This window comes from Emys orbicularis, chromosome 5, assembly GCF_028017835.1.
Source record: "Emys orbicularis isolate rEmyOrb1 chromosome 5, rEmyOrb1.hap1, whole genome shotgun sequence".
Taxonomy (NCBI): domain Eukaryota; kingdom Metazoa; phylum Chordata; order Testudines; family Emydidae; genus Emys; species Emys orbicularis.
In genome coordinates, this window is record NC_088687.1 from 60,234,985 (window position 1) to 60,262,471 (window position 27,487).

Below are 27,487 nucleotides of genomic sequence, written 5' to 3' on the forward strand. Positions count from 1 at the left end.
AGATACACACAACACAACTCTATATAGACAACAACTAGTTTGAACATAAAGGATTCTACTACCTCTCAGTGGACAAAGAGCACCACGCCAATAAATATTCTGTAAATAAGTGTGTCACTATGATAAGTAACAAGGGGAAACATTTATGAAGTCCAAGTTGAAGGAAGGAGTCCACTGACTGATTTCACTTTAATCTGTTTCCAGTACTGAACCCACAACTATGAGGCTTAACTTAGTTCCTCATAGCCAGTTGGTGCTTTGTCCAAAGCAATTATTTTTTCCAGAATCTGTCTTTAGAGACCAAATCAAACATTTAGGGATGTTGTCAATAGAGGAAAATTGTAAGCTGACATATTGTTATGAACTGTTCAGACTTAAACCTTTAGTCACAACAAATATGGGTAATTAACTTTTTCTGTGTCTGATCTTTGAGAATAGTGTATGCATGTGTTATCATAACTTCTTTAAAAATACTTCAGACCTCATCTTGTGGATTTTCACTGGCTCACTCTCCCAGAATGCCAGTAGTCCATGAAAAGCACAATGTTACTTTTGTAATTACTGTCTAATTATTTCAATTGGAAGCATTTTATGAAGAGTAAAAATCATTAAAGTTTTAAGTAATATGTTTCCAATGAGGTTATCACAGCTTAATAAAAGAGAACTACAAATAAGCTTTTTTAAGCAGAAAATATTTTTACTTTAAATGATGACTTTTTTCTGTGGAATGCCAGGGGGTAGCCGTGTTAGTCTGTATCCACAAAAACAACAAGGAGTCCGGTGGCACCTTAAAGACTAACAGATTTATTTGGGCATAGGCTTTTGTGGGTAAAAAACCTCACTTCTTCAGATGCCCCTGAAGAAGTGAGGTTTTTTACCCATGAAAGCTTATGCCCAAATAAATCTGTTAGTCTTTAAGGTGCCACCAGATCCTTGTTGTTTTTTTAGGGCTATAGAGAAAGATGGTGGTAAAAATCAAATGTTATTTTGATTTTAAAAAATAGTATATGGATTTGCAAAGACACGGAAAGAAGTAATAGTGTCAAGTGATTCCAGCAAGGATAAAGCAGCACATTTGTTGTTTAGATAGCATGATTCAAAAAGTTTTGAAGTAGAATTTTTTTAAAAACCAAATATTAATAAGCACAATCTTATTAATGTGTCCATTCATTTATACTGCACTCTCCAAAGTAGTGTCTGCATAACTTCTAATAAGACACTCAGATTGTTAAAACAGACCCTGCAAACAAAGAATGTTTTCACAGGCACAATGAGTTTTCTCTGTGCAGCATGGATGCAGGACTGGACATGTGAAAGTAAAGTTAAAAAGACTTAACTTACTCTCACCAGTGTGCGTTTTAACTCTGACCATTTGCAACAATTCCCAGAATGTCCATGTAGCTGTCATGTTCAAATGGTCTTTTTAAAAAGGTCATAATCCATGATCCCGTATTAAACCAGGGATTATGACCTTTCAAAATATGATTTATTCTGCAATTACTGCTACAACACATAATTTATATTATTGTAACATACAAATTTTGCAAAGTAAACAGTATTTTTTCTTAATAAATCAGGACAATATCATTCTTATATATATATACATATATATATATATATATATACACATATACATACATACACACACACTTTGGAGCAGCTTAGTAAGTGATCCCTAATCCCCAAATACATAACCATGAAATGCTACAGCTTTTGTTTCATATGGAGTTTGGCAAAACACACTCAAATTCAGGAAGCATGACAGACAGTTCAGAAAAAAAATTAAAAGCATAAGGGATAGACTTATGATCAGTAGGTACTTCTCAGCTGACTGATTTCACAGAAAGATGGCTATATTGAACTTTCCTCATCTAAACATGGAACAAGCACTTTTAAAAGTGAATGAAACAATGAAGACAATCCATGACTTTGCACAAACGGATTGAAAAAAGTTCTATAAACTTTAATGGTTACACTGGAATCTACGTAACAGCCTCATTACCCAGTATGAAATTGTACTTTTTAGATCCCAGACTCTGTCCTATTGTCCCCAAATGAAATGTAAGGCAGTTTTGCACAGTTCCTGGTTTGCAATGTTTTTTAATTGAGATGCACACATTAGCAACATTAAATAGTCAATAATAGTTATTTACTACTGTCTTCAGAACTTGCATTTAACACAAATCTGCACAGATCATCAAAAACTTACTTTAATTAAGTTATTAAATATTTTCATAAAACAATAGTTTAAACATTGAAATCATGAGAGTTTGAAATGAGCAGCACCGACTCGGTGTTAATGGGTTTACGCTGTTTGAGTTTAAAAGGACATTTAAGGAACTGTTTTAAATGCAGTTATTAGAGGATAGAAGCAAAAACTCAACTGCCACAAGATGTTTACTTTAAATGCTTGTGGTAGTAGTGTTATTGTTGTCTCTGTGGATTAAATCTTATGCATGTCCACAGTACCTATCCCAATAGTATCTAGGAGTTAGGCTTCTCCTACAACACAACATGGACTGATGATACATGTTTATCATAGTACATAGTAAAAATTCTATCTATAATACTTATGTTGTTTTTCATTTAGTAATATTATATTAATATATTATATAAACTAGAATATAAACCCACGTTACCTAGATTATAAGCAGTGTCTCGCAAATCCATTCATCCAACTGTTTACCAAATGGCTTTAGTATTAAATAATCGCACATCAATTAAAAAAAGAGAGCAACAATCAGAAAAGTAAATTTACAAAGAAACCTCCAGTTAGGCTATTTCTCTCACTACTGAAAAACAAGTATCCTGTGAAAAGTCAGGCTGGCTCCTTTGATAAAAATGTTAAATATTTAGGGGTTTTTAAGACACTGATTTCCCAAATAATGGGGTCACTTAAAAGCTGATTGTTGAGCAGAACAGATTTCTTTAAAAGCTTTTAAACTGTTACTGCTTCAGAAGATTGTCATGGTTTTCAATAATGCAGAGAAAATTTTATTTTGTCACTGGTTTAAGGGGCACCTCTTCAAACTTTTCTAAATTGTTTTAGGGGAACCAGCTTCTAGACCCCTTTGAAAAGCTGTGGAAATGACTTCAAAGGAAAAAAGAGTCTTTGTCCCTTAAGCAGGTTTACGACCACTGAGGCAAACCCTAACTAAGGGGTGAAAAGAATACTCAGGCATCTTTATGGAGATCCTTAAGGAAGATGAACAAGTCAAATGAGATTAAAGATAGCCCAAATCCTGGCACTAATAACCAAGACACAGCAGTCTTACAGATGTGCTTTTCTCAGCATAGTATATAATAATATCCTTAACCAATACCACTGTTGGAGCACTACTTAAATTTGAATGGTGTAGAAATCTTAATGGCACATTCACATTGTAACAAATGTAGCTACGACTTATTAAAATCATAATATATATAAAACCCTTTTTCCAAAAATAAGCAGGATCTTTTACCTTTAAAGTAACTATTATGTTACTATTACTATATGTAAACTATTCAAATTATGTCAGAGAACTCTCTTGCGTTACAATAAATAATTGCTGCAAAGTTGTTTTCCCATAGAAAATTGCATAAAATATCACTCTTGCTTAAGTGACCAAAGTACACTTTAAATCATAAAACTCAAACTTCAGAAGATAAAAGAACACCACATGATATCCCGTGTGCAAGATTTCACTGAAAAAGTGCTAGATGCTTGGAAACTACATTTAAAAAGGAATCGTGAAATTATAACAAAGTCAAAACTTTCTTCCAGTTTTACAACATCCAGAAGAAGTCACTCCTTACAGCTAACGAATCACTGTTTAGTGTTTCTGAGATTTCCTCCTCCTAGTTTTCCAGGCTTGGTGGTGTTAAACAAAACAGAATCATGACATCTTAAATCCAGAAGCGAATTCCATGTTTAACCGCTTGCTATGTTACAATGACTGACTGAAAGAATTGACAAATACAGCAAACTCTGAACATTTCCCTCTAACCTGTACTCAATCTAGAAACAAAAACATATCCCACATTAAAATGTGACATGCCCTTTCCTAAAACTAGCATTGATGAGATAACAGTATGCAACATATTAAAATGTAAGTATTTTGACTATGGCTCCTTTCATACTCTAGGCTGAGAAGGCAGTTAATTATGATAAGTCACTGACAGATGAACAGTAATTCTCAAGTTATGATTCCATGATTGTAGAGGCTGTAGGGCACTTTTTTAAGTGCAAATTAATTATGCAATTTTATGTCTTAATATAAAATTCTAATTAAATGAAACATCAATTAACCCAACTATCTTTTTACTTACTGCTTGCTAAAATAACTGAGTGCTTTCCCACAAGGATAGGCAAAGCCAAACACTTTCTACAAATTTCACAATTTTTATAATTGGTGTTTCTAATAAAAACTGACAAAAATAATAAAACCTTTAAAATAAAGTTACATAACTGTAAAACCCTAATTATGAAATCTAGGAACTATGAGCACAAGCCATATTCCATCCGAACGTAAATAAGCAAAATAACAAAACAATCTCAAGGACTCCGATATGCCATTAGACTTCCACGTTAGTTTTACAACATATTTCAGAGTTTATTTTTCTCAAACTGATTCCTGTTAAATATCTACATAAATACTACATTCATGGAATTCTGCAGAGTGGCTGCCAATATAATAATAAAATTTCACTGCTACACAAGTGAGACTAGCTCTTTCATGTACAACAAATCTTACTGAATGACGAGCTATACATATGTTATGAAAGTATCACTGCAATTTTAGTCTGAAGGCTGATTTCTTTCTAAACACACAATTTTTATACTATACTTTAGTTACAAGGTACATAAGAACTCTGCCTTTATGTTATTCTCCACTTTAGAGACATAGTTTTTCCTCCCAAGTCTAATCTTTTTTCCTTCTACTGTTGCATGTCATTTGTTCAAACTTTTTATAATCTCACAAAATGCACAACCTTAAATCTAGAGGCTAATTTTGTCTTTGCACGTGTTACTTAAAAGCCTATAGTTTGCCCAAAGGAAACAATTTCTTTGAGTAAACTCACATTCGAAACCTGAAACAAAATCCAGAAATTTAAATGCAACTGATGCTAGTAACATTTCCAACTGTGGCTAGTAAAGTGCTAAATGTAAATTTACTTTATCATGTGGCTCTAGATTACTAATAAGCTTATTACCACTGAGGATACTGAGAGGGCTTATTTCATTCCATCCCTTAGTTACCCCAAGCAAACATTTGACTGACACGGAGTACTGAGTAAGCAGATGCTACTAGAATGTAACATTTGTTTGTTCATCTCCCTTCAGAGTGGTTAATTAGAAACGTGAATTTGAATGATTTTCTTGTGTTTATAGACACTCTCTCTCTTCAGGATAGGGTTCCTTGTATCTCTAAAATGGCACAATATAAAGAGCAAAAAAAAATTACAACCTGTATTAATGGAATATTACAATTCAGACTTTACACGCACAAAGTCTGGACTCCCATGCCTCACAATTCCCATCCTATGTGCAATGTGAAGTCTTCTGGAACCTCTTCCCCCTCATTCAGAGTTTGTCAGTTGAAAGTCCTGGGAAGTCTCTTACTCCTCCCACTGAATATGAACTCCTCTCAAATCCCTTGCAGGCATCTGCAGTGCGACCATTCACACCCCCACTGTACATAACATTTTAACATATGTTCTGTACCCAGTTAATTAAACCATAGTCTGAACAATTCAGGAGCACATTTTTTTAAACCATAAAACTGGATACAGATTTTCAGTGCACCTTATAGATATATTCACCAACTTCCTGCTGAGACCAAGTATAAAGTATCCATCCAAAAAGGAACTAGGAACATTATAAAGCAACTATTTCAATAAAAAATATAGCAATGGCAGGACAAGGTGCTAACATATGTCTATTTTTAGCAGTATTCTTTGTGTTGTTATACCTAAAGATCAATTCCATCACAAAACAAATACTTTTGAGTTTATCTCTTAATCAAAAAATAATCTCAGATGAACAATTTCATACGATAGTTTAGCTCACTTTAAATCTATCAGTTTCTGCTGTTTTTACTATTTTCTGCTTAGTAGAATATATTCTACAAAAAAAACTTGTAAAATTTTGTTCCAATTAAGAAAACTTTTTAATCATTTAAAACTTTTTAAAATATACTGCCCAACAACAGTATTAAATAATGAGAGCATATACTGTACCTATTTAAAAATAAGATCATATTGCTAATTAATTTTAAAACAACTTGTTTTATATATAGTATTAGATATTGTTTTAGTTTTGAGACCTTTCATATTACAATGACTAGGAACGTTGTAGCATTTAAAAAAACAACAAGAGCCAATGAATGATCAGGCCTTCAAAGAAACAGTTTTGTTTCTTCTTTTAAAAAGCAAACAGTATTTTTCAACAAATTTAGTCTTCCAGCTAAGTGAAGCTCCTAATGTATACAATTCTGACTATACAAAGTGTTCTTGTGTGTACCATAGTGAATTTACATTCTGCAATTCCTATGTTACGGAAATTAATTCCAGAAATGCTTTGAAATGTTTCCTAGCTGATCCTAAAGTATGGTACTTACCAAACATTTTTTTTACAGCAGTAAAGTCTGGTTTTGAAGATACTCAAAGTATCAATTCTAGACCATAAATCATTACTTCTTCTGTTTTACTCTACTCTCATATCTATGTGGTACAGCCTTAGAATTTAATAGTATAGTCATTTTTCTCAGTAATCAAACAATTTAAATAAATGTGATATATTAGTACATCATCCCAACACCATGCATATGGTGCACATTAAGGTTGTATTCATTTACCATATGAATACAATTCCTTTTACCGCCATCTATTATTAGGTACAAGTTGTAAATATAGCATTGTTTTGCCTGGAACCTGAAGGCCTGCATTACATCATGGAGCACTAAACATCCTGATCCTTCTGGAGAATTTCATGTATATAGTTTATTGACACCTGAAGCTGGATGCTGCCAACATACCAGCATCAAAAATCTTCTCTCTAAATTTTTCCATTCAGGAAAAAGACAATGCCTTTGTTTGTGTTTGTATAGTGCCTAGAACATTACAGGTACCAAAATATACCACCACCAATTTGATTCAAGAAGAAAACATGAAATTCCTTCTCTACTAGCCAGTTGGAAATAATTATATTACAGATGAAGTACTTAATACTGGAGGACATATTTTTAGTCTGCAAAATTTAAAAAAGGACCTGCTGCATTTGAGAATGATTTCTGAAACAGCTACTATTAGAACTGCAGGTTCTTTAGAGACTCCATAGAGAGACTAATACTTTATTGGCATTATATAAACACAAAATTATAATATTTATTATTTATAAAATATTATAGGTTTGAGTGGAGTTACTAGACATACAACATCACAAGATTCATCCATCTATTATGTCTTGTCTTTATGACAAAGTTATTTGGGGCAGAGGCTGTCATTTACTGTGTGTTTATATACAATATATATAATAGTGCTTAGAACAACAGGGCCCCAACCAAAGTTAGGCCTCCATGCACGACATTTTAAAACCACCACCAATACCCCTGCGCCCTTACAGCAGTATAAGTTAGGGTCCCATTCTGGCGGTCAGATACATGCAGGCTGTGCCTCTGCAAAACCCCACTAACTTCAATGATGCTTTGGAGAAGTGTGTGTGTGTGGGGGGGGGGGTCCTACCCCTGTAGCTCCAATAGGCCTATGATCAACGCCTATGTTTCTTCAACTTCCATGGGAGTTTGGGGTGACCTAGGAATGCAGGAACAGACTCTAAATGTCAGATAGAAATTTAAGTGGTTACTGTCCCTTAAATATATTATTTTGTAGTTACTTTTACGTACCCTGTTGCTCTTTCTTTTCTGTGAAACACACATTCCTGAGCTTGAATTCCAAGTACAGAACAATTTATTATTGAACTTGCTAACATTCTAGTAAAAAAGAAGAAAATATTCCATTTTTCTTACAATTACACTTAAAACACTACTGACATACTCCAGTTTCAGGTTGTACAACAACATTACATGCAGTTTGTGCCTTCTTATTAGAAGGAGACAAATTATAGTACAAATAAAATCCACGAGTTTCACACCAAATTTGTCGAAGTGTCTGTGTGTATTTAATATTTTAAGCAGTAGTATTTTGTGGAGGATCAGTCCCCACATCATTTTCACATCATTACCAGCAGATGGCAGTGCAGAATGCTTGGTTATATACAGTGAAAGGCTGTATATATACCATTTTTGAGAGACAAAGAGTATTTATTAATGGCTGCACTGAAACAGTGCTAAAATAATACTGTTTTTTTTTTAAAAGAAATAATACAAATCATTCAGTGTATGTGTGTGTGTGTGCATCAAAGTAAATTTATGTATAAAGTACATGGGATTGCATATAGCAAATATATAAAGGTACGCAGACACAGTCACTGCTTTTAATTCTCAACATGGTACTCTACCTCTCTCATAGCAACACTAGGTTTTCTTAACAGAAGGAATATAGCGTAAGTCCTCCTCGGAGATATCAACTACAATCATTCTAAACTCATTTAAAATATTTTGAGATATTATAATTTTCGACATGGGCACATATTAATAAAATCAATAGCAGGTTTTGCATTACTGACGTGATTATTTATGGGTGCCTAGATACCATGGTGACTGACACTATACATACAATGGATAACATGGGTTGACAGACTAAAAAAATTCATAGTACACAATGACTTTTTAGTAAAGAAAAACAGTGTAGCTACATTATATACTACTTTTTTAAAAGCCCTGTTCTTACAATTATAGCTATAATTCCAAAATAAATATTTATGTTGCAAAAAGACTTTTTAAAAATCAGATATATATTTTTTATAATGGCCATAGTTCTCAAAACTACAGAGACTTAGGTACATGCTTAATTTTACACATGGTGAGCAGTTCCACTGACGTCAAATTATAGAAATATGATTTGCCTTAAATCAAGAAATATACAGTGTATAAAATTATGCACGAGTGTAAGTCTTTGCAGGATTGGGGCCTATGAGATTAGGGTGTCTGACTGCAAAGAAATGATCTACAATGCTATATTTAAATCAATCATAAGCAGGGTATTAAGGGGTGATATTTCTGGATTTTAATCATCAGCAAAAACAGCAATACCTAAATTTTAAAAATATTTGAATGAAACATTTACAAAGTTTTAATTTTCACACTGAAGAGTATTTATAATAGTAGTGACAGAAAATTTTTGTACCTTGCTAAGCACAGTAATTAATATAATAAAAACTACATAGCAAGATACAAAACTTTAGACATGATGGCCTTTGCGAGTTTAAAATAGTTTAAAAATGTAAATCTGAATAGGAGACCATATGATGCTTGTGCACGTTAGCTGCAGTTGTACTGTTCACATAAACTCTTGGTTAAATCCATTTGTCTGGTTTAAATATTAAACCTCTAATGTTATATCCTGCAATATAGATACAACAACCAGTCACAATGAAAAAGAGCTGGAGTTTATTTCTCTAATGTGCCTCAGAAAACTGTAGTTTTAAAAGGGCACTACATTACGATACAAAACTATTCACTGAATGCACTGCTGTGTATTGATGATCTTCACAATATATTTGTGATACATACGGAGTAACCTTTTCAAACTTTATGTTATAACATTAAAAAAGGTAACGTAGTTAGCTTTATTCACATATGTGTAGAAGATTGATACAATAATTCATAGGATACAAAATGTTAGTTTAGTGGCAGCAATATAGCTACCAACTTTATATATTTCATTACTATTGGATGTTTCTGTGAGTAAACCTTTAATTTTATTAAAGCAAATCAAATTTCCGAAGTAGACATGCTTTCATGTCTTTTACAATAGGAAAGCTTCAAAATAATTGTAACTATATCCACAGGAAATTTGAAAGCAACAGTAGAAGGTTCTCTCCATCTACCAGAGGACTGCACAGGATGACAGAAAAGCCCTCTGTTGAGAGCTCAACAATACAAACATTATTTTTTTATAAGCATGTTAAATACATAAGGCAATAAAATTCACACTCTATACCTAACTGAAACATATGGAACCTCAGACAGAATAATTATAATGCAGAAATTACAACTGTTCAAGGCACAGAGGGTGAAATTCACGTCACTACCTTAATTGGCCTCTGTGTGAGTGAAGAATGTGGGGCACGGATGGAAGAATTGTAAAGGTAACAGGCAATCCCCCAATCTAAGACTTGGTGTGGGCTGTAACCAACCTCTCCCAACACCATGGCTGCTGCCACTCCAGTTTACAAGTTGGAGCAGTATTTGGTGTAACCTTTGCACCCCATTTGTAAATGAATCCTGTCATCCCTTCTTTTGATGCACCTCAACTGTCACTCACTGCACTAACTAATGTGCACAGAAACCCCACCCCCATCCTCCCCTTTCTGCAGAATACAGTGAGTTCACCAGCATCTTTGCAACATCACTACATCCAGTGCCACTCCACACAGCCCCAAGACCAGGCTAAAGTGGTGTAGAAGGCCTAAGGCTCGCCCTGTATGTCAGAGTGAATTTCACCCATATGAGGTGTAATTTTCAAAAACACCTGCATAGCTATCTACTATTAGCAGCTTGTGTAAAAAAAATAAATAAAACGGGAGCCCTGACTGCAATGGCTATATGGTATCAACATCACCATTGACATTTTTCAAAAAGCTTTAAACCATGTTCACAAATGTTTTCTTGTTTTTAGATAAGAGTCTCTAAATACATTGAAAGCTAACCACACAAGTAAATAACTTGTCTTTTCCTCCCCTTAACTTTGTCATAAGTGACGGTTGTTTCTGTCACACATCTACTAGTTACTCAAGAGAATGTGATAAGTCTCAGGACTTTCCAAAAAAAGATGCAATAGTTACTTCAGATCTGTTTCTACTATTAGTCATTTTTAGAGCTTGCTGGAAATTTTTCCATTAGAAGATGCCAATTCATCAAAAGCAAGACAGCTAGCAGAAGCGTGTCAATTTTGACAAAATTTCATTTAAAAAATAGCCTGACACAAAGCACTTGTACAAATGACTTTTAATTTTCAAATGTCTTATTTTAGATTATAAAAATATTTCTATTTAAAACATGTCAAAATCAGAATGAAACATTTTTTATGTTATTGTAATGAAATGTTCTGATTGACTTGGAAATTTTTAAATTTCTTTAAATTTGCCAGACTTGCCAGAAATATTTTAAAAAAATGTTTTCATTCCATTTAGAGCAGGGAAAAAAGTGAACTTGCAGAATTTCCCATGAAACAGAAAATCCAGTTCCCATCCAGCTCATTTTTATTATTTTCTTGCTGTTTATTAACTAGTCAGCAAGAAAGGCTAATTTATTAAATTTTTATTGAACTATCTACAAATAAAGAGCCTGAATGAACTGCCTCTGTATATTGTTACTTGTAGTCTTTTCCCAACGACTTAAGTTGTTGACAATTGTCTATGCTCTTTTCCTATAGTACTGCATTCATAATCAGGGCCGGCTCCAGGGTTTTTGCCGCCCCAAGCAGCCAAAAAAAAAAAAAAAAAAAAGCCGCGATTGGGATCGGGATCTGCGGCGGCAATTCGGCGGGAGGTCCTTTGCTCCGAGCTGGAGTGAGGGACCCTCCGCCGAATTGCCGCCGCATAGGTGGAAGTGCCGCCCCTCTCCCGAGAGGCCACCCCAAGCACCTGCTTGCCAAGCTGGTGCCTGGAGCTGGCCCTGTTCATAATGTAGGAGTATAATACACTTCATCAGTGATTAGTTCAAGTTAAGTTTTATACAGTAACCTTTTTCAGCACTAACATAGGGAATATGACAGCTAGGCAGAATTTTGCATTAAAAAACCTAAGTAAATACAGATTCAGACTAACATCCATCTATCTTCACCTATGTCTCTCAAATTGCTGTATATCCCCACATATAACATGAAAGAAAGAAAGAAAGAAAAAGAAAGCAAGCTGATGATTCAGCCAAAACAAGCAGACACAGGAACAGGACTTAACATAAAATTTAAAAAAGAAAATATATAAACAAGTTTAAATATTATTTATTTTGGTAACACATTTCTTCTGCAAAACAATAAGATGAAGAATTTCCCCATACAGTAGATTTATGGCTGAGCAGTTACTGATGAAAAGTTATTTTTTATAAATATTTTGATATAAATAATCAAATGAAACATTTATTTTTTAACTATGCCACAACCATAATGGCTTGTCAGCTTGGGTTAGGTACTATTTTAAAACATTAACAAAGGCAGCCAGAGCTCAATGCTTCCTGAAGTAATGAAACAAAATCAAGCAACTTAGGTGAAATGTCACTGGTGGGAATGTGTGAAGGGGGAGTTAAGTCATATTGGTCCACTGAGAGGCGGTTAGAGGAGGAATAGGGTAGTGGGGAGGAATGGAAGCAGTGCTGCTGTTTTAGATGATTGTTGTTGTAACTCTTAATACTATGGTGTGTAAAGGGGGCCCCTTGAGTGCCCTTTGGTGTGTAGCTGTTATTAAGATTGAATTCACAATAAATAAATACATTTACATTTTAAAAACTAGAAAAAATAAACGATAAAAAATGTTAAATTAAATGATGGATGTATTGTCAAAATCATACATCAATTTATATTATTAAAAACTACTTCGTGGTAACAGATCAGAAACTTTCAATACAAAAGACCAACGAATAACGGATGAAACGATTAATACCTATAGTGCCAATCCTGCATGTGACTATGTGGGTGGAACTCATTTACTTCAGTGGTGCTCCACGACCATGCAGGCGTTTGCCTGTGCAGAGTCACTTACAGGATCAGTGTCTATAAATCTCTGACACAAAAAAATAGACAGTCATATACTTGTTGCTCTTTTCTTTCAGTGGCCGGGCTGGAGTTCTCACATTTCTGACAGAATCAGAACTGGGCAGAAACATGTCTTTTGGGTTTCCCTTATAGATGGTTTTGACTAGACACAGAAGTCCATAAAGTTACACCTACAATGAATTTAGACCACTATATTGTAAGCTTGTTGGTGCTGTCTTTTCATTGTATAAGTGTATAGGCCTAGCAACAAGGGGTTCCAATTGCTGATAGGGCTTCCAGGCACAACTATAATATAAATATTAAAAAATAACCATTAACAAGTCTAAATAGAAATTGTTGTTGTTGGAAATCACCACTCGGCCAACCTCCAAAGAGACGGGACAATTTTATCGTGAAAAGACATGGCCGCACATGGAGACGGAAGGCCAGGATACGAGAAGAATGGAAGACGTGTTGTGATCGGTGCAATCTATATGAGGGCAGAAGGACCAATCGATCGAGGTGTCAAATAGAAATATCTAGCAGCTATTATGCCCACCCATCAGGTGGAGCTTTGACAGGACTGGCAGGGGAAGGAAGAGACACCATCAGGTGGTCCTTGATAAAGTTGATAGCAATGTGAGGGGAACACTCTTCATCCTTATGCAGCTGGTTGAGAGAGGTGAAATTGAGGAAACCTTCCCCACCACCAGAATTAATTAAGGCTGATCCTCTGACTTTCCTGTTGGTCCACACTCATTTGGTTTAGATATGCACTAGGGCTGAGTGCTCTGGTCATCCACCTGGATGGGCATGTGAGCCACAAGGTCTTGTAACAGAACAAAGCACCTTTCATCTATATCCATCTGACTGGAAGCAAGGATGGATTGGAATTTCTGATAATTGCTTCCTTTTTTGCCTTCCAGCGATTAAAATTTGAAATGGATACACTTTTTGTTGTTTTCATGTCTCAGTATACATCCGTAATTACATCTTTAAGAGATATTTAGTCTTAATTCTATCTTAACAGATGTGGAGGGTGTTGTTTCAGCTGCACAAATCTTTTTTCCTGGAATATGATTTAGGTTTTTTCATTTTTAAGAGGCCACACGAAAGTTTAAATCAGTTCTGGCTATGTCAATGGAAGAGATACCACAATGATGAGCACAGTATAAATGCCCATATACACAGCTTTTAACTTCATTCTTAGCAACATTTGATAGCACTATAGTTGATATCTTTTTCAAATGTTATTTACATAGGGTCAAATTCTGCTCTCATTTACATCCATGTAACCCCTATTGAATGAAACAGGCGATTCTCAGGTGTAACACTGGGTAGCACTGTAGCAAGATATAGATGAGTTTTATTCCATACCTGCCTGCCATGTAGTACATTTTATATTTAATTTGATCTAGGGGGGGGCCCAAGTGTCTCCCTATTCCCCCACCCATCTGGCCCTTTTGGACATAGCTGGGATGGAGGAGAGACAAGCACTAATCTCACAGAGCAATCTAGGAGTGTCCCGGAATTTTGGGGAATAGTGGAATCCTGCTCAGAGAATCATTTTTAGCCCCTTACTGGAAATCAGCTCTGAGAATTGATTTGTGACTAAGGTCAATGGTGAACAGAGGCCTTATGCCCTAAATCGGAGTTGGATCCTCAGGAGCTTATTGTAATTTACAAGAAATACCTCAGGTGAGTAAAAACACTTCCAGTTTACCTGCAGACCTTGTAAATACTCAGTCCTAAAATTAACTATTTTCAGAGATTATGAGGTTTGTGAACACTAAAAGGAATAGGTCATGAAGGTTGCTATCTACATCAGCTTCCCTTCTGAGTTTCTAAACGCCGAGCCTTTAAATGTATGAAGTCTATCAGTTTACTGGAGTAGCATGTAAACTTTACAAATCCTAGAATAAGGAACTCTGAGAATGTACTTAACATTAAAAGAGATATCTAATGGATTTACAAAATCCATGGACATAGACTGGCCGTTTGAGGTGCTAAATCCCACTATAGTAAGTGGTTTGTAATTATCAGAATGGAGCTTACAGCCTGAAGATCTTGAAAACACTGTAGGCAAGACCTGTGTGCATGGAAACAAAGTAATTAGCATAAGTTCATAAATTCCACAGGATGGGGTTGCAGATCTGTAAAGAATGGGCTGCACTTGTGGACCGTGTAAACATAGTAGGCAACTCTTGCAAATCTTGAATGCTTCATAGCAGTAAATTACTAAAGTGTTTTCTGAAGAGGACTGCTTTGCTTCCTAGAATTTAAAGCTCTACCTGATGGGCCTGTAAAACTTTTAAGTTCCTTGAACAAGACTACTTGGGGCTTCCTAAATTTATAAGCGCTGCAAGAATAGGCAGTGTTTGCCGTTTCCCTGACCATCAGATTGCAATCTATGCATATTGTGCCCACAAAGATTCTGTTCTCCTTCAACCAAAGCTATTTATTTTAAGGAACTTATAAAACTATGCTGGGTGCATCCATGAAGCTTTTCTGTTCCTTGAATCAGCCTATTTAAAATATGTTGGTAGCTTATTCATGCTATGCCTGCAGATTTTGTAATCTACTTGGGCGACAATCTAAGCAGTTTGTGGACTTATGAACTTATTTCACAAACACTCAGATACACCTCTACCCCGATATAACGCGACCCGATATAACATGAATTCGGATAGAACGTGGTAAAGCAGTGCTCCGAGGGGGGGGCAGGGCTGCGCGCTCCGGAAAATCAAAGCAAGTTCAATATAACGCGGTTTCACCTATAACACGGTAAGATTTTTTGGCTCCCGAGGACAGTGTTATATAGGAGTAGAGGTGTACATCATTGAGCTCTCAAAGTCAAATACTGAGAGTAAATAATTCCAAAACCAACCAGTCTTAGAAAAAAAAAAAAATAAGTTGAACCACAAATCTTGCAAATAACTGAAAAAAAGACATGTGATTCTTATTTAATTATACTTCAGATTGATGGTTTAGAACCAATTGTGTATTGTTTCCATGTGAACAAGTGTAAATTATACTAGATAGAAAAAAGTTTTTTTGGCGCCTAATACTTAAAAATCCAACCAACCAAAACCAAAACAAAACAAAAAAACACCTAGGTGTCTTAAGCCTATTATCTTTTGAGGATCCCAAGTAATTATCATTATTATTATTTTGCACAAGTCATTGTGTGTCAGATTCTGACACCCTTACTCCCACTGACTAGTGGCTAACTCCATGAGTATTTTGATTGGAAGGTAAGATACTACTCAATGGGAGTAAGGGTGTCTGAATCTACACATGTATGCATATTTTTGAATTTATTATACAAGATCTTATAAAGAACAATCTTCACTGAATGGGTAATGTTAAAGTGTTTATTTAAAAAAACCGACACCTTCCAAAATCATGTCCAGTTGATCTGTTTAAAACAAAAAAAAATTCTCTGCAGATTTAACAGTAAAGCCTGCAAAATATCAAGTCAAAAGGGTGAGAGGCAAAATTGTACTTGTAATGTTAAGTATCTCACAAGCTTATTGTAAGGAGTCAGTACTGTGGCTCTATAACATATTTATGTGGTCAAAGCAAGCACTGTTTAAACTTCACATAAATACTAAAAATGTTGTACTTTGATTTTAGTTTTACGTAAAAGCACGGAGTACTTCTGTAATGACTTATCTCATGCCACATGCAGTTTACTCATAATATAGGTTTTACTTACCACTTGCGTTATCACCAATGCTATTGGTTTTGCCATTCCAGTACCAGAGCAGCAGTGTTGCATCACGTGATCCTGAGAGAATGTAACAATTTCCTCCAATGTACGATTCAGAGCGGGCAAGACAGGTGACAACATCCCAGTGCCCAAACACTACTTGTATTAGTTTACCTGAAACATATAAAATCTAAGTTTAAAACATCCTGTTAATGATTTTTCGTAGACTTTACTAAACATATTACAAAATGTTTTAGTGGTACTTTCATGAGCAATGTTTATAAAAGAAAGTCTAGATAAAAACTTCAATTGCTGTTGGTTGTGAAAGACAAATTCATGTGTCAATTTTTTATATCCGGATGGGATGGGAAACTATTTAAGAACGCAGCAGTCTGTATAGAGGCATAGAGTGAATAAGAATCGATTACAGATTTGTATCTTACTCTAAATCCTGCCAAGCCAGTATGTTTCATTATTCTATATATTTAAACTCATGTTGCAGTCATGAGTTTAAATATATAGAATAAAGAAACATAATGACATAAATTTGCAATAACGGAATTTATTTTAATGCAGTTTACTGGTGAAAGTAGCAGTTAAAAATGTAAATCTGATGACAGTGCATAGAGGCTCCAGAACAGTTAGGACATAGGGAATTGTGAATGTGACATGGAAAATGAAACATAACCAGCTCTTTGAGCATTTATTCAATTACAAAAAATGCATACAATTCAGAAAATCTGTATAAAATTAAACTTCTGCTTTAGTTCCTCCATCACATTTAATATACTAGCCAACCATTTCTACCAGTTTTCTTACCTTTGAGAACACTTGCAATGCCCATAAAAGCTCAAAAGACATACCTGACAAGCAAAGTTTCTGTCTGTTGTGTAAGTATTCAAGCCATTAATAGTTACATAAAAACGAACATGAAAGGAAAACCTAGATAAACTCAACTTTACTTAGACAGTGAAAAATGTGCAATTCATGGATCTTTAAAAATATGAATATGCTTATTACTTTTTAACCTTAACTTAACAGGGCCACATTTTCATAAGTGTGTGTATGTGTACGTTCATGCGGGTTCATGCATGTGTGAGCGAACACTTATAAGGCCAACTACAACTGCCCTCTGAAGACCAACCACATAGAGGGAGGGAGATTGGGTAAGAGAAAAAGCTCTTTAAAATGAGGGCATAGGCACCAGAATCCATCTTGCTGGGGCTACTGGAACCTGTTAATAGCAGACCATAGATAGATGGGATATATTTAACACCCTCATCAATGATAAAGTAGAAAGACTAATGAGCAAGCAGAAACTGGATATTAATGAAACTTACAAATGATGATAAATTGGGAGGAGTTAAAAAAACAAAACTATCCTGAAACATATTATATCAATATAAGGAGAAATGTGGGAAGCTGCAACACTGAATTGACCTAGGGATGATAGTGGGGGGAGACATGACTTTGTACCATGATAAAGTGTGGGGGAGGGGGGGGGAGGAGAAGGAAGAAAGAAAGAGAGAGAACAGTAAAGTTTGGGGCTGCATAAATAAAAGATTAAAGGTGGAAGATAACAGGTCATAGTTCTTACCTATACGGTTTCTGCTGTGACTGCACCTGGATTATTGCATTCAGTTTTGCACAAAAAAATTAAAACAAAAATAATGACACACTAGGGAGAGAGAGTTCAGATAAAGGGCTGGAAAGACAGATTTATAATAAAAGATTAAAGGTATGAAGCAATAACTACAGTGGAGAAAACCTAACACAAGAATCAGAAGGGTGCAAACACCTGGAAGGGAGGGAGATATATATATATATATAAACACCTCAGGATATATATATAGTGTGGTATATAGGGGTGGTGTAATGGGATGAAATTAAGAAAAGGAAAATTTAAGCTATCAAAAAATTGCCAGCAAGATGTATTTGGCTGGAAAAATCTCCCATGGACTGTGGTGGGAGGAAACCTTGTCAACTTAAGACTTTTAAAACTACTGTAGAATGGACAAAGCACTAGAAAGTGTCCTTTCTATAGGAAACAATCTTGTTTTAAGAAGGAAAAACTCTGATCTAATACATCTTTCTATCTCTAACCTGTATGATTCCATCGAGGAGGCAAAGTTATACAATGGATATATGAATGGGGAATTGATGTTTATAATGAAACATTATTTCTTCATGAGGTTGAAAAGTGACTGAACGTGATAGTGGGATATAATCCTGTTGCAGGCTCACAGGAGGTTATACGTTTTACCCAAGCAGCAAAAATTTTCCTATAACTTGGTGACTCCAGTCCATATTACGTTTTATTATACCATTTAAAACTGTCTTTTGGCTCTAAATGTGCTGCGACATCAGAAGTTACCCCTGTGCTGAGGGTTTTTCACTTAGGTTCCCAGGTCATGTATTTGTCTCAGCCAAATTGCTGGATGGTCAACCATTTTAGTCAGCAAAGCTATTGATCTGCAGAGCTTGGAAGGCAACAGTGAAAAACTTTCAGAGCATACAACTTTACCTCAGGCAATATATTTAATCTCATAGAATAGACAGTTTTTCCTGAATCTTCTATTTATTTATCAATTATTTGTTTTAAATTTTGTTGTGATTAAATTATACCATCTCTTTTCCAGTTGTATCCCCTTAGTTATTCAACTACTTGGGGTGATTTATATTTTTGAAACAGTAAGTTTATTCTTAAAGTGCTACGAGTTTAAGAGATTTCCCCCCCCAAGATATTCTATATTTTTAGGTTCTGTTATAGAAAACAAACATTCTTCAAGACTTGTTTGACAGCTGCTCATACGTTTGCGCTGCCCTACTAGTTTTTCTATGTTATTGTCATGGGGTTAAGCTTCACTCAATACAACCCAACCATCAAAACAGAAATTTGTTGCTTCTTTTTATCTTTGTTAAATTACTTACTGAATCTCAGAGTTCTTCAACTTTTTTTTTTATTTCCTTTAATACCAATCCTCCTCTCCACACAGCAATATCAAATATTACCATATGCACTAGGATATCCCTTTTTTGACAGAACAAATTTTCTAGTTAATGTTTTATTTGACAGCTGTGCTACAAATAAAAAAATTCAGACTCAAGCCTCTGCACTACTGCATCTAAAAGACTGTCTGAAAATAATTCCCACCACTGGAGGAAAGTTTTATTGTGCCTCCGCTGTACTAGCTGTAACCAGAAAGCATGATTTACGTTAAAAGTATTTCCTGTTACAAAACCCCCTGAAATCTAATAAGAAAAAGGTTCTTTTTTTGTTTAAGTGCTAAAATATAATTGAATTCAACACTTGTGATAGCTTGCCATTATACATTACTGATCACATCTTTTTCCCTTGCTGCTCCGCCAAGCTCAGAAAAGGTATTTGACTGCTATACTTTTGTTTTAATATTAAAAAAAACCTTGTAACTGAATTTATTTAAATTACACTACAGCCAGATTTTGTTTGTGTGCTGGATATTAACAAATTGAAGAAATATAGATAAAACTTTCTGGTGTTTTACAACTTTCTTGGCAAGCATAAGTAATTTGCTTTTAATCATATCAGAATCAGTTATGTCAAAATTAAGTTAACTAGTAATCTCTGATTATGATTTAAATACAGTTGCAACGACTTCATTAAGAAGCCATTTGGAGATGAGTTACCAAAATAATATTAGTTTCTCATCATGACACTGAAGTCAGTTAGCCTTAAATGTAAACATGTGCTCACTTTTCAACAATGAAAAAATTAAGAACACATTAGTCAATATATTTTGAATGTAAGGCAAGAAATTGTGTGGAATATTTACCATACCTAGTTATTTTCTCTAAAGATCTCTTTAAAACCACGTTTCTGACTTTCACTAAAGAGAAGGACTGAACTGTTAAACTGAAGGTTCTCTGTAAAGGATTGACGTCAGCCAACATACAGTAAACTTCTCATTTACAGTAGCAGTCGTGTATTAAATTGCACAAATGACGAACGCCCCACCTCCAAAGTATGCTGGGAGTCCAGTCCGACTGTTCTGTTTTATAAAATATTTTGGTTTGGTAAGTGTGAAACACATTATTAACAAATCTATTTAAGTAATGATGAAGAACATATAGGATAATAACCTGCTGGAAGGGTTGATGTCCCAGACATATTAACCCCAACTGGTCATTAATCCAAAGGAAGTGCCCTTCAGTGAGATTGCTATTCCTATTACAAGGCAATGAATGGGAAGAAAAACATGCATATTTTTTCTGTACCTCCATGATTCTTACCCTCCATGATTGTCTTCAACATAGCAAGACATGGATGTAACTGTCAGTCTGCAGGGATCACACATTTCCACAGAACTGAGGTCCTGCATATTGGCCAATTTACATTGTGTGAGAGGATTCATTCTTCATTCTTTTTAATGGCTCCATTTCTATCTTTGTATTGCACCTTTTGAGACCCTCAGAATTTGAGAGGTTTGCTTTTCTCCAACAGCTTCACTGTGTTACTGCACTTATACACTTTGGTATTATTTCAAATGGGCTCTGCTGTGTTTCTTAAAATATTTTTCTCAATTATATATAAAACAGAACAGAATTTCATTCAGGTAAGCACTCAAGAAACAATTAATTCCCTTAGTCTGCAAAGCTTTAAACAAACTCAGTAATTTGGTTTTCTTGTGAACCTGTAGAATTAAGCTCAGTGTGTCCCGTAGGTGTTCAGAAACAAATGAATATGTACAAAGCAATAGTCAGCTACTTCTCCTCCTGATAGCATTCTATGCAGAATGGAGTGGGAGGAATTTAATAATAATTCCTGCCATTCTTTGAAGAAGAAATATATTCTCATCCCCCCAAATATGTTTCAGGGTAGTAGTGAATGGAAAACAGTACCTTGCTCCCCACCTCAAACACATGCGTACTTTCTAGGTTTTTCCATTGGTTAAGATTCCACTAACCTGTATCAGTAGAATAGACCCGGAAACTCTTGTCCCAAAAGCCACAAACCAGGATATAACGATTGTCAGAGGTGATGACAAAACACTGGGAATGGACCTGAATGCTTTGGTCTAACAGGTCAGTGATTTGTCTCCTGTGCATACTTGTATTGCTGGCTAAAGAGAAGAATGTGCAAGAAGAGACATGGAGCATCATTGTTAGCATCTATGTTCGTTGAATTCTAACACCTTTGCAAATTGATATGCATGTATCTAAACTAATTTTACTGCTGCCCCTCCCCGACCTCACTCCATCTCCTTTTGTTACCCATACTCCTTGCATCTTGTTTGATATCTAATTGTACAAGGTCAGAAGGCACCAAGGTAATCATCTAGTCCAACTTCCTGTATAATATTGGCCACAGAACTGCCCCCCAAAATAATTCCTAAAGCACCTCTTTAGAAAAACCACTCAATCTTGATTTAAAAATTGTCAGTGATGGAGAATCCACTATGACCTCTGACAAATTGTTCCAATGGTTAACTACTCTCACTATTATAAATGCATACCTTATTTCCAATCTGCATTTGTTTAGCTTCAGTTTACAGTCATTGGTTCATATCTTTCTTTGCTAGACTGAAGAGCCCATTATTAAATATTTGTTGCCTACGTAGATACTTATAGACAGTAATTAAGTCACCCCATAACATTCTCCTTGTTAAGCTAAACAGACTGAGATCTTTAAGACTATCACTATAAGGCATGTTTTCTAATCCTTTAATCACTCTTGTGGCTCTTCTCTGAACCATCTCCAATTTATCAACATCCTTCTTGAGTTGTGGGCACCAGAACTGTACACAGCATTCCAGCAGCAGTCTCACCAGTGCCAAATATAGAGGTAAAATAGCCTCTCTTTTCCTACTCAAGATTCCCAAATTTATGCATCCCAGGATCACATTAGCTCTTTTGGCCACAATGTCACTTTGGGAGCGCATGCCTCGCTGATTATCCACCATGACATTTGTGGCAGGAAACATGTCTTTCTAAATGTACTGTACAATGCCCAATATACTTTGAGGTATTACAATAATAGCAATTTCTTGTAGTACGTATCAAAGATACAAGTAAACCCTTCTTTAAGTAAAATGCAACTGGGAAATATAAAAGCAAATAGTTACAGAAGTATGAATACACAAAAATATAATGGCTAATCAAAAATGTCTGCCTAGCAGAGAAAAAAAGTAGCGCCATAGTAATACAGTACATGTGGCACAATGTTACACAGTGGCTCCCATGTAGTAGCCAACACTACGATTTCAAAATCATATAATAGATTGATTGTATCTACCCAAGCACCGGTTGCACCTCCACACAACAATTAAAATGAAAATAAATAAATAAATATTGGTAGTAATCACTAGCATTAGTAGTAGCATTTATATAGAACTTTACATTTTGAGCACTATACAAATATTAACTAATTAGTCGTCAGAACATCCTTCAAGGCATATATCATAATGCTCATGCACAACGGCTGCCCAGGTTACCTGAATTCTGGCATTTTCTAATCTTTGAGTGCTTCACTTTGCAACCTTAATAATGTTATTGTGATGTAGTTTGTGTGTATTTTCCTAGGTTTTTAAAAAAGAAAACTGAATAAACAGAAATTCCATCTTGTGGCATCATATTGACACCCACATGGGTCATCAGCAGGGTTAGAACCATTAGATCCACCACATAGATTTCTGCCACTTAAGCTAACTGAGTAACTGAAAGCAACTATAGGTTATCATCCTTTATGTGGACCAGCACTAGAAGGGGAGGAGACACATTTTGCCAGTGGGTTTCATAGATACCTGCTGACAGCAGAGGAATGGTGAGACTCAGGAACCTTGAGTTCCATTCCAGGGCACACAGTCCTGTCTCTTCCTGACTCCTGGCTCCTTATCCCAGGCTCATTCTCCTCACCTACTAACCCTAGTCTCCACTCCCCAGGCTCTCATCCCAGTTTTAGTCTCCTTGCCCAGCAAGTCCAAATCTCACTTCTCTGGACTCCCGGTCCCAATCTCCCCTAAACCCACACTCCTTAACCCCAGTCATCTTGCCCAGGCTGTCCCAGTTCTCCCTGTCCCAGGTTCTCATCCTACCTGTGTCTCTTCCTCACCCTGACCTCCAACTGCCCTTTCTCTCATCTACGTTCCCATCCACACAGGACCCCAGTCCCAGTTTCTCTCCATGGGATCTTTGTCCAAACTCAGTGCTCCCCCTGATGCCACATCCCAATCTACTCCCTCTCCTGCATCCGCCTGCAAGTCTGGCTCTTGCTCCCTCTGCATTTGAATTGGCAGCTTCCTCCTTCATGTTGCCTGGACCTAGCAGGGGAGCTACTGAAAGCACAAGAAAGACAGGCTCCCTGTTCTCAGTTCAGGTGCCTGGATCTAACTTCGGCTTGGCCTGCAGCAGCCCAAAGCTGCGAATGCAGGGAAAATCCTGCATACTACGTCTAGTGCTGGAGCATGCTCACTGTAGACAGATTTTGGGACGGGGGGATTTAGCTGCTAAAATCTAAGAAGTCTCTACTGAGCATGTACAATCTGTGATTTTTCAAAGGCATATAACTTGGCCAAATTTGGGCAGATATTCATGTGGACAGCAAACGGCACATTGATGGCAAAAAGGCCACCCCCTTGCCAAATTTCAAGCTCCTGCTCCAAAGCATTGGGGTAATAGAGCTTTTCAGTGAAAAGCTCATCAGAATTTTTTAACCTGGGCAAAACAACTTATTTTTCACTAGCCTCCTCATTGGAAACTGCTGAACTGTTTAGGCTGAAGTCATCTAAAATAATTCAACTTTAGACAGACACCTGGGACAGAAAATTTCAGCCCAAGTGATTAAAGTTATAAATTATAAGCCACTACTACAAGTCCTGCCAAAAGTGAGGTATAAGAGATTATACATTTGAGTATAGGACACTGCAGGTGTTACAAATTCACACATCTGAGGATTTGTAGAAGATCCGTTTGAGAAGAGATAAAGCATAGTCTTGTAGTTTAGGCACTAAACAGATTCAGGAGATCTGGGTTCATTTCTGCCACAGACTACAGCAAGTCATTTAAAGGCTCCCATTGACTTCACAAGGATTTGGATCAGGCCTTTAATCTCTTTGTGCCTTGGCTCCCCATTTGTAAAATGATGATAACACTTCCTAACCTTTGAGGTCTTGTATGCTCTTATTATAAGCAATTCAGAGCAGGGACTGTTGCTTATTGTTTGTTTGTACAGTACCTAACACAATGGGGTCTTGATCTCAGCTGGGTCCACTAAGTAACAACCTCTAGAAATGCTCTATGGAGAGCACTATATTACTTTGAGAAACAATGGCATTTATAAATTAATAAATAAAAAATTATAAATTTATAAATAAAAACTAGGGAATGGTCAATGTGCACTTCCTGTGAACCATTTACTGTGCATATTAATTTTTAAAAGTAGTTAACTATTTGATAGACAAATCATACCACTCTACCATGCACGTGATAGTGGAGAGTCAGGCAAAAAAATAATTTAAAAATAAGTAAATAGTCTTGGTTTTTAAATGCAATTATAATTGGTCAGTTCATGTTTTCATTCAATAAACTATCAGCCTGAAATTGTCAGTTTAAAAAACAGAGAAATTATGAGGCTTAAAAAAAAAAGAAAAAATTATTTATTTATTAGCCTCACAAATTAAAAATGAGGGAATATTTCTTTTCAAATTTGTTTTGTTTTTAAAGTGCCTCCAAGGCAGAATCATCATGTGCCAAGTTACAAATCGTGCTGAATTAGAGCCAAATTGTAATCCTCCCACCCAAAAATAAGGGTTTATAGTATAAACAACTGAACCAACTATGCTAATATGAAAAGCACCACTATAATAAACTACTCATTTATTATAAAGATTCATTTAAATGAAAGTGAGACTCTTTTCTCTCCCCTTAAAAACACAGACACACACACTTAACCACTGATGGTGATCCAAAAGACTGTAGTGCCCTAGAAAAATGAATACTAATATCTTAACACTAAAACTGGCGGAGCAATAGATTTCAACTTTGGAACCGCTTTGCAATTACGCATTAATCCCCTCAGCATGAACAGCAGGTCTATGAAGAAAGGATTGATCTCCTTTAACGATGAAACCCTGGCACCACAGTTTTATTTTTCACAACACAGTGCTGTTAAGAACCCCACTGGTATTATGAAAATTTCCTCAGCAAAGGAGCTCCATCACATTACCAGTGCACCAATTCATCATAACGTGCCTCGCTCCTGCTCATCAACAAGTCTGAGTGATGAAAAGATCCAATATTATCCTGACAGTACTTCATGCACATTCTCAATCACACATTATTACAGCATCCATATTAATTTTCACTGACACGCGTCCTAGGCCTGTTCAAATTAGGCAAACCAATGAGGGGGAGTTGATGAAATACCAGCATAGCCACAGCTCATTGCATTCCAATTTGCATGCAAATGGTTTATCAGGAAAATTCCATTCCCAGCAACCAGCAAGTGAAAAACAACCGTAATCTACACTTCAGGGCCACCATACAGAGCTTAATGAATCGCAAAGAGAGAAGAAAGTGACAGACCTATGAGAGGATCGATTTCCACTGGCAGCTGGTATGGCTGGTCCTGTACAGCACCTTGATGAGCTGAAATTCAGGAAAGAAGATTTTAAAAGTCAGCATTATTTTCATATGTTGAGCCACATAAAAATGATAAATCAAATCCTATAAGCAACTGTTTAACCATTCAAGTTTCTTTCTTGACTGAATAAAAAAAAATTCCAGGCACTTTCATGGGCTGCTTATTAAACATTTATTTTAGATTAGTGCTATCCTGAATGTGTGCCTTCATCAATGGCTCAGGTCCCGAGCCATAAGCGATAGCAGATGCTTTACTGGCAACCTCTCATGTCACAACAAAACAAAATTAAGTGGTAAAGAGCACTGAAAACAAAATGTGACAACCATCTGCTAACTGTAGCAAATACTATTTTCCCCCCTTTTCAAAGGGCTGCTTTGAACAGCAAAGCATAACGGACCTTTCAGAAAATTTCAGTTTGTGATGGAGACAGAAATCTCCAAGTGACATAATATTTAATGTTCCATCTATCATTGAAAAACATTTATTTGCAAGTTTTAATAAAACTAAATAAATAATTCTGCAGACCAACATTTTGTCTAAATGTCCAAGCACCTGGCATGTCTCTGGAATATTTACCTACTGGATTTTACTTCAACATTAGTTTTCCACAGCTCAGTTAAAAACCCCCAAACCCTCTTGGAAGTGGAAGCTAATATAATAGATAAATCATAGGTGTAACATCTCTCATTTCTCCAATTACCTTGCAAAGCATAGCTTTATTATAAAACTTAATATCATCAGATTGATTTCATAGTTTAAATGCAACTCAACAGCAGTGCTGCAATGAAACATTAATATTTTATGAAACAGTGCCAGTTCCAGCCCTGTATAGACGTGCTTTGTTGGACACTGATGTCATAAACTGGTTGATAAAGCCACCAGATTGGTTGAGTGAGGCAGGTGTGGGATTTTAAATAGTAGTCAGTGACAAGCGATTACTTGCCAACTAAACATGGTTTGTCATGACGACTCATAGTGCAAGTATTCCCTGTGGACAGTGCTATGATCACAGTGGGAGATATGGAATAGTTGTAGTACTGGCCTCCTACACCTATGCAAAGCCCAATTTTACTACTGGATTTGAAGGTTACAACAGCCAAGGCTAACTTCAGCTCCTTCCCATTCCAGGAAGGCATATCCAGCTCCCTCAAATGTGGAATTCCACAATAGCCTGGCAGTAGTGGTCAGTGTACTAGCTCTCAAATGAGTTTTTGAAGTGTAGATTTTTCTCCGGCTCTCTGCACAGAGAGAACACTTTTGAAGTACCCGACGGTGTATACAATGACAGTGGCTCAGAAACCTGTTTT

The 27,487-nt window shown here is 35.9% G+C and overlaps 1 protein-coding gene across 1 annotated transcript in view; it reads right to left on the reverse strand.

Moving 5' to 3' along the window:
• The window catches only part of LRBA (LPS responsive beige-like anchor protein), a 576,728-nt gene that overhangs the window by 12,664 nt on the left and 536,577 nt on the right, over positions 1 to 27,487 (reverse strand). The window contains 4 exon segments of the mRNA XM_065405711.1: positions 2,154 to 2,159; positions 16,574 to 16,738; positions 21,508 to 21,663; positions 26,123 to 26,165. Of these exon segments, the coding sequence (XP_065261783.1) occupies positions 2,154 to 2,159; positions 16,574 to 16,738; positions 21,508 to 21,663; positions 26,123 to 26,165 (370 nt within the window).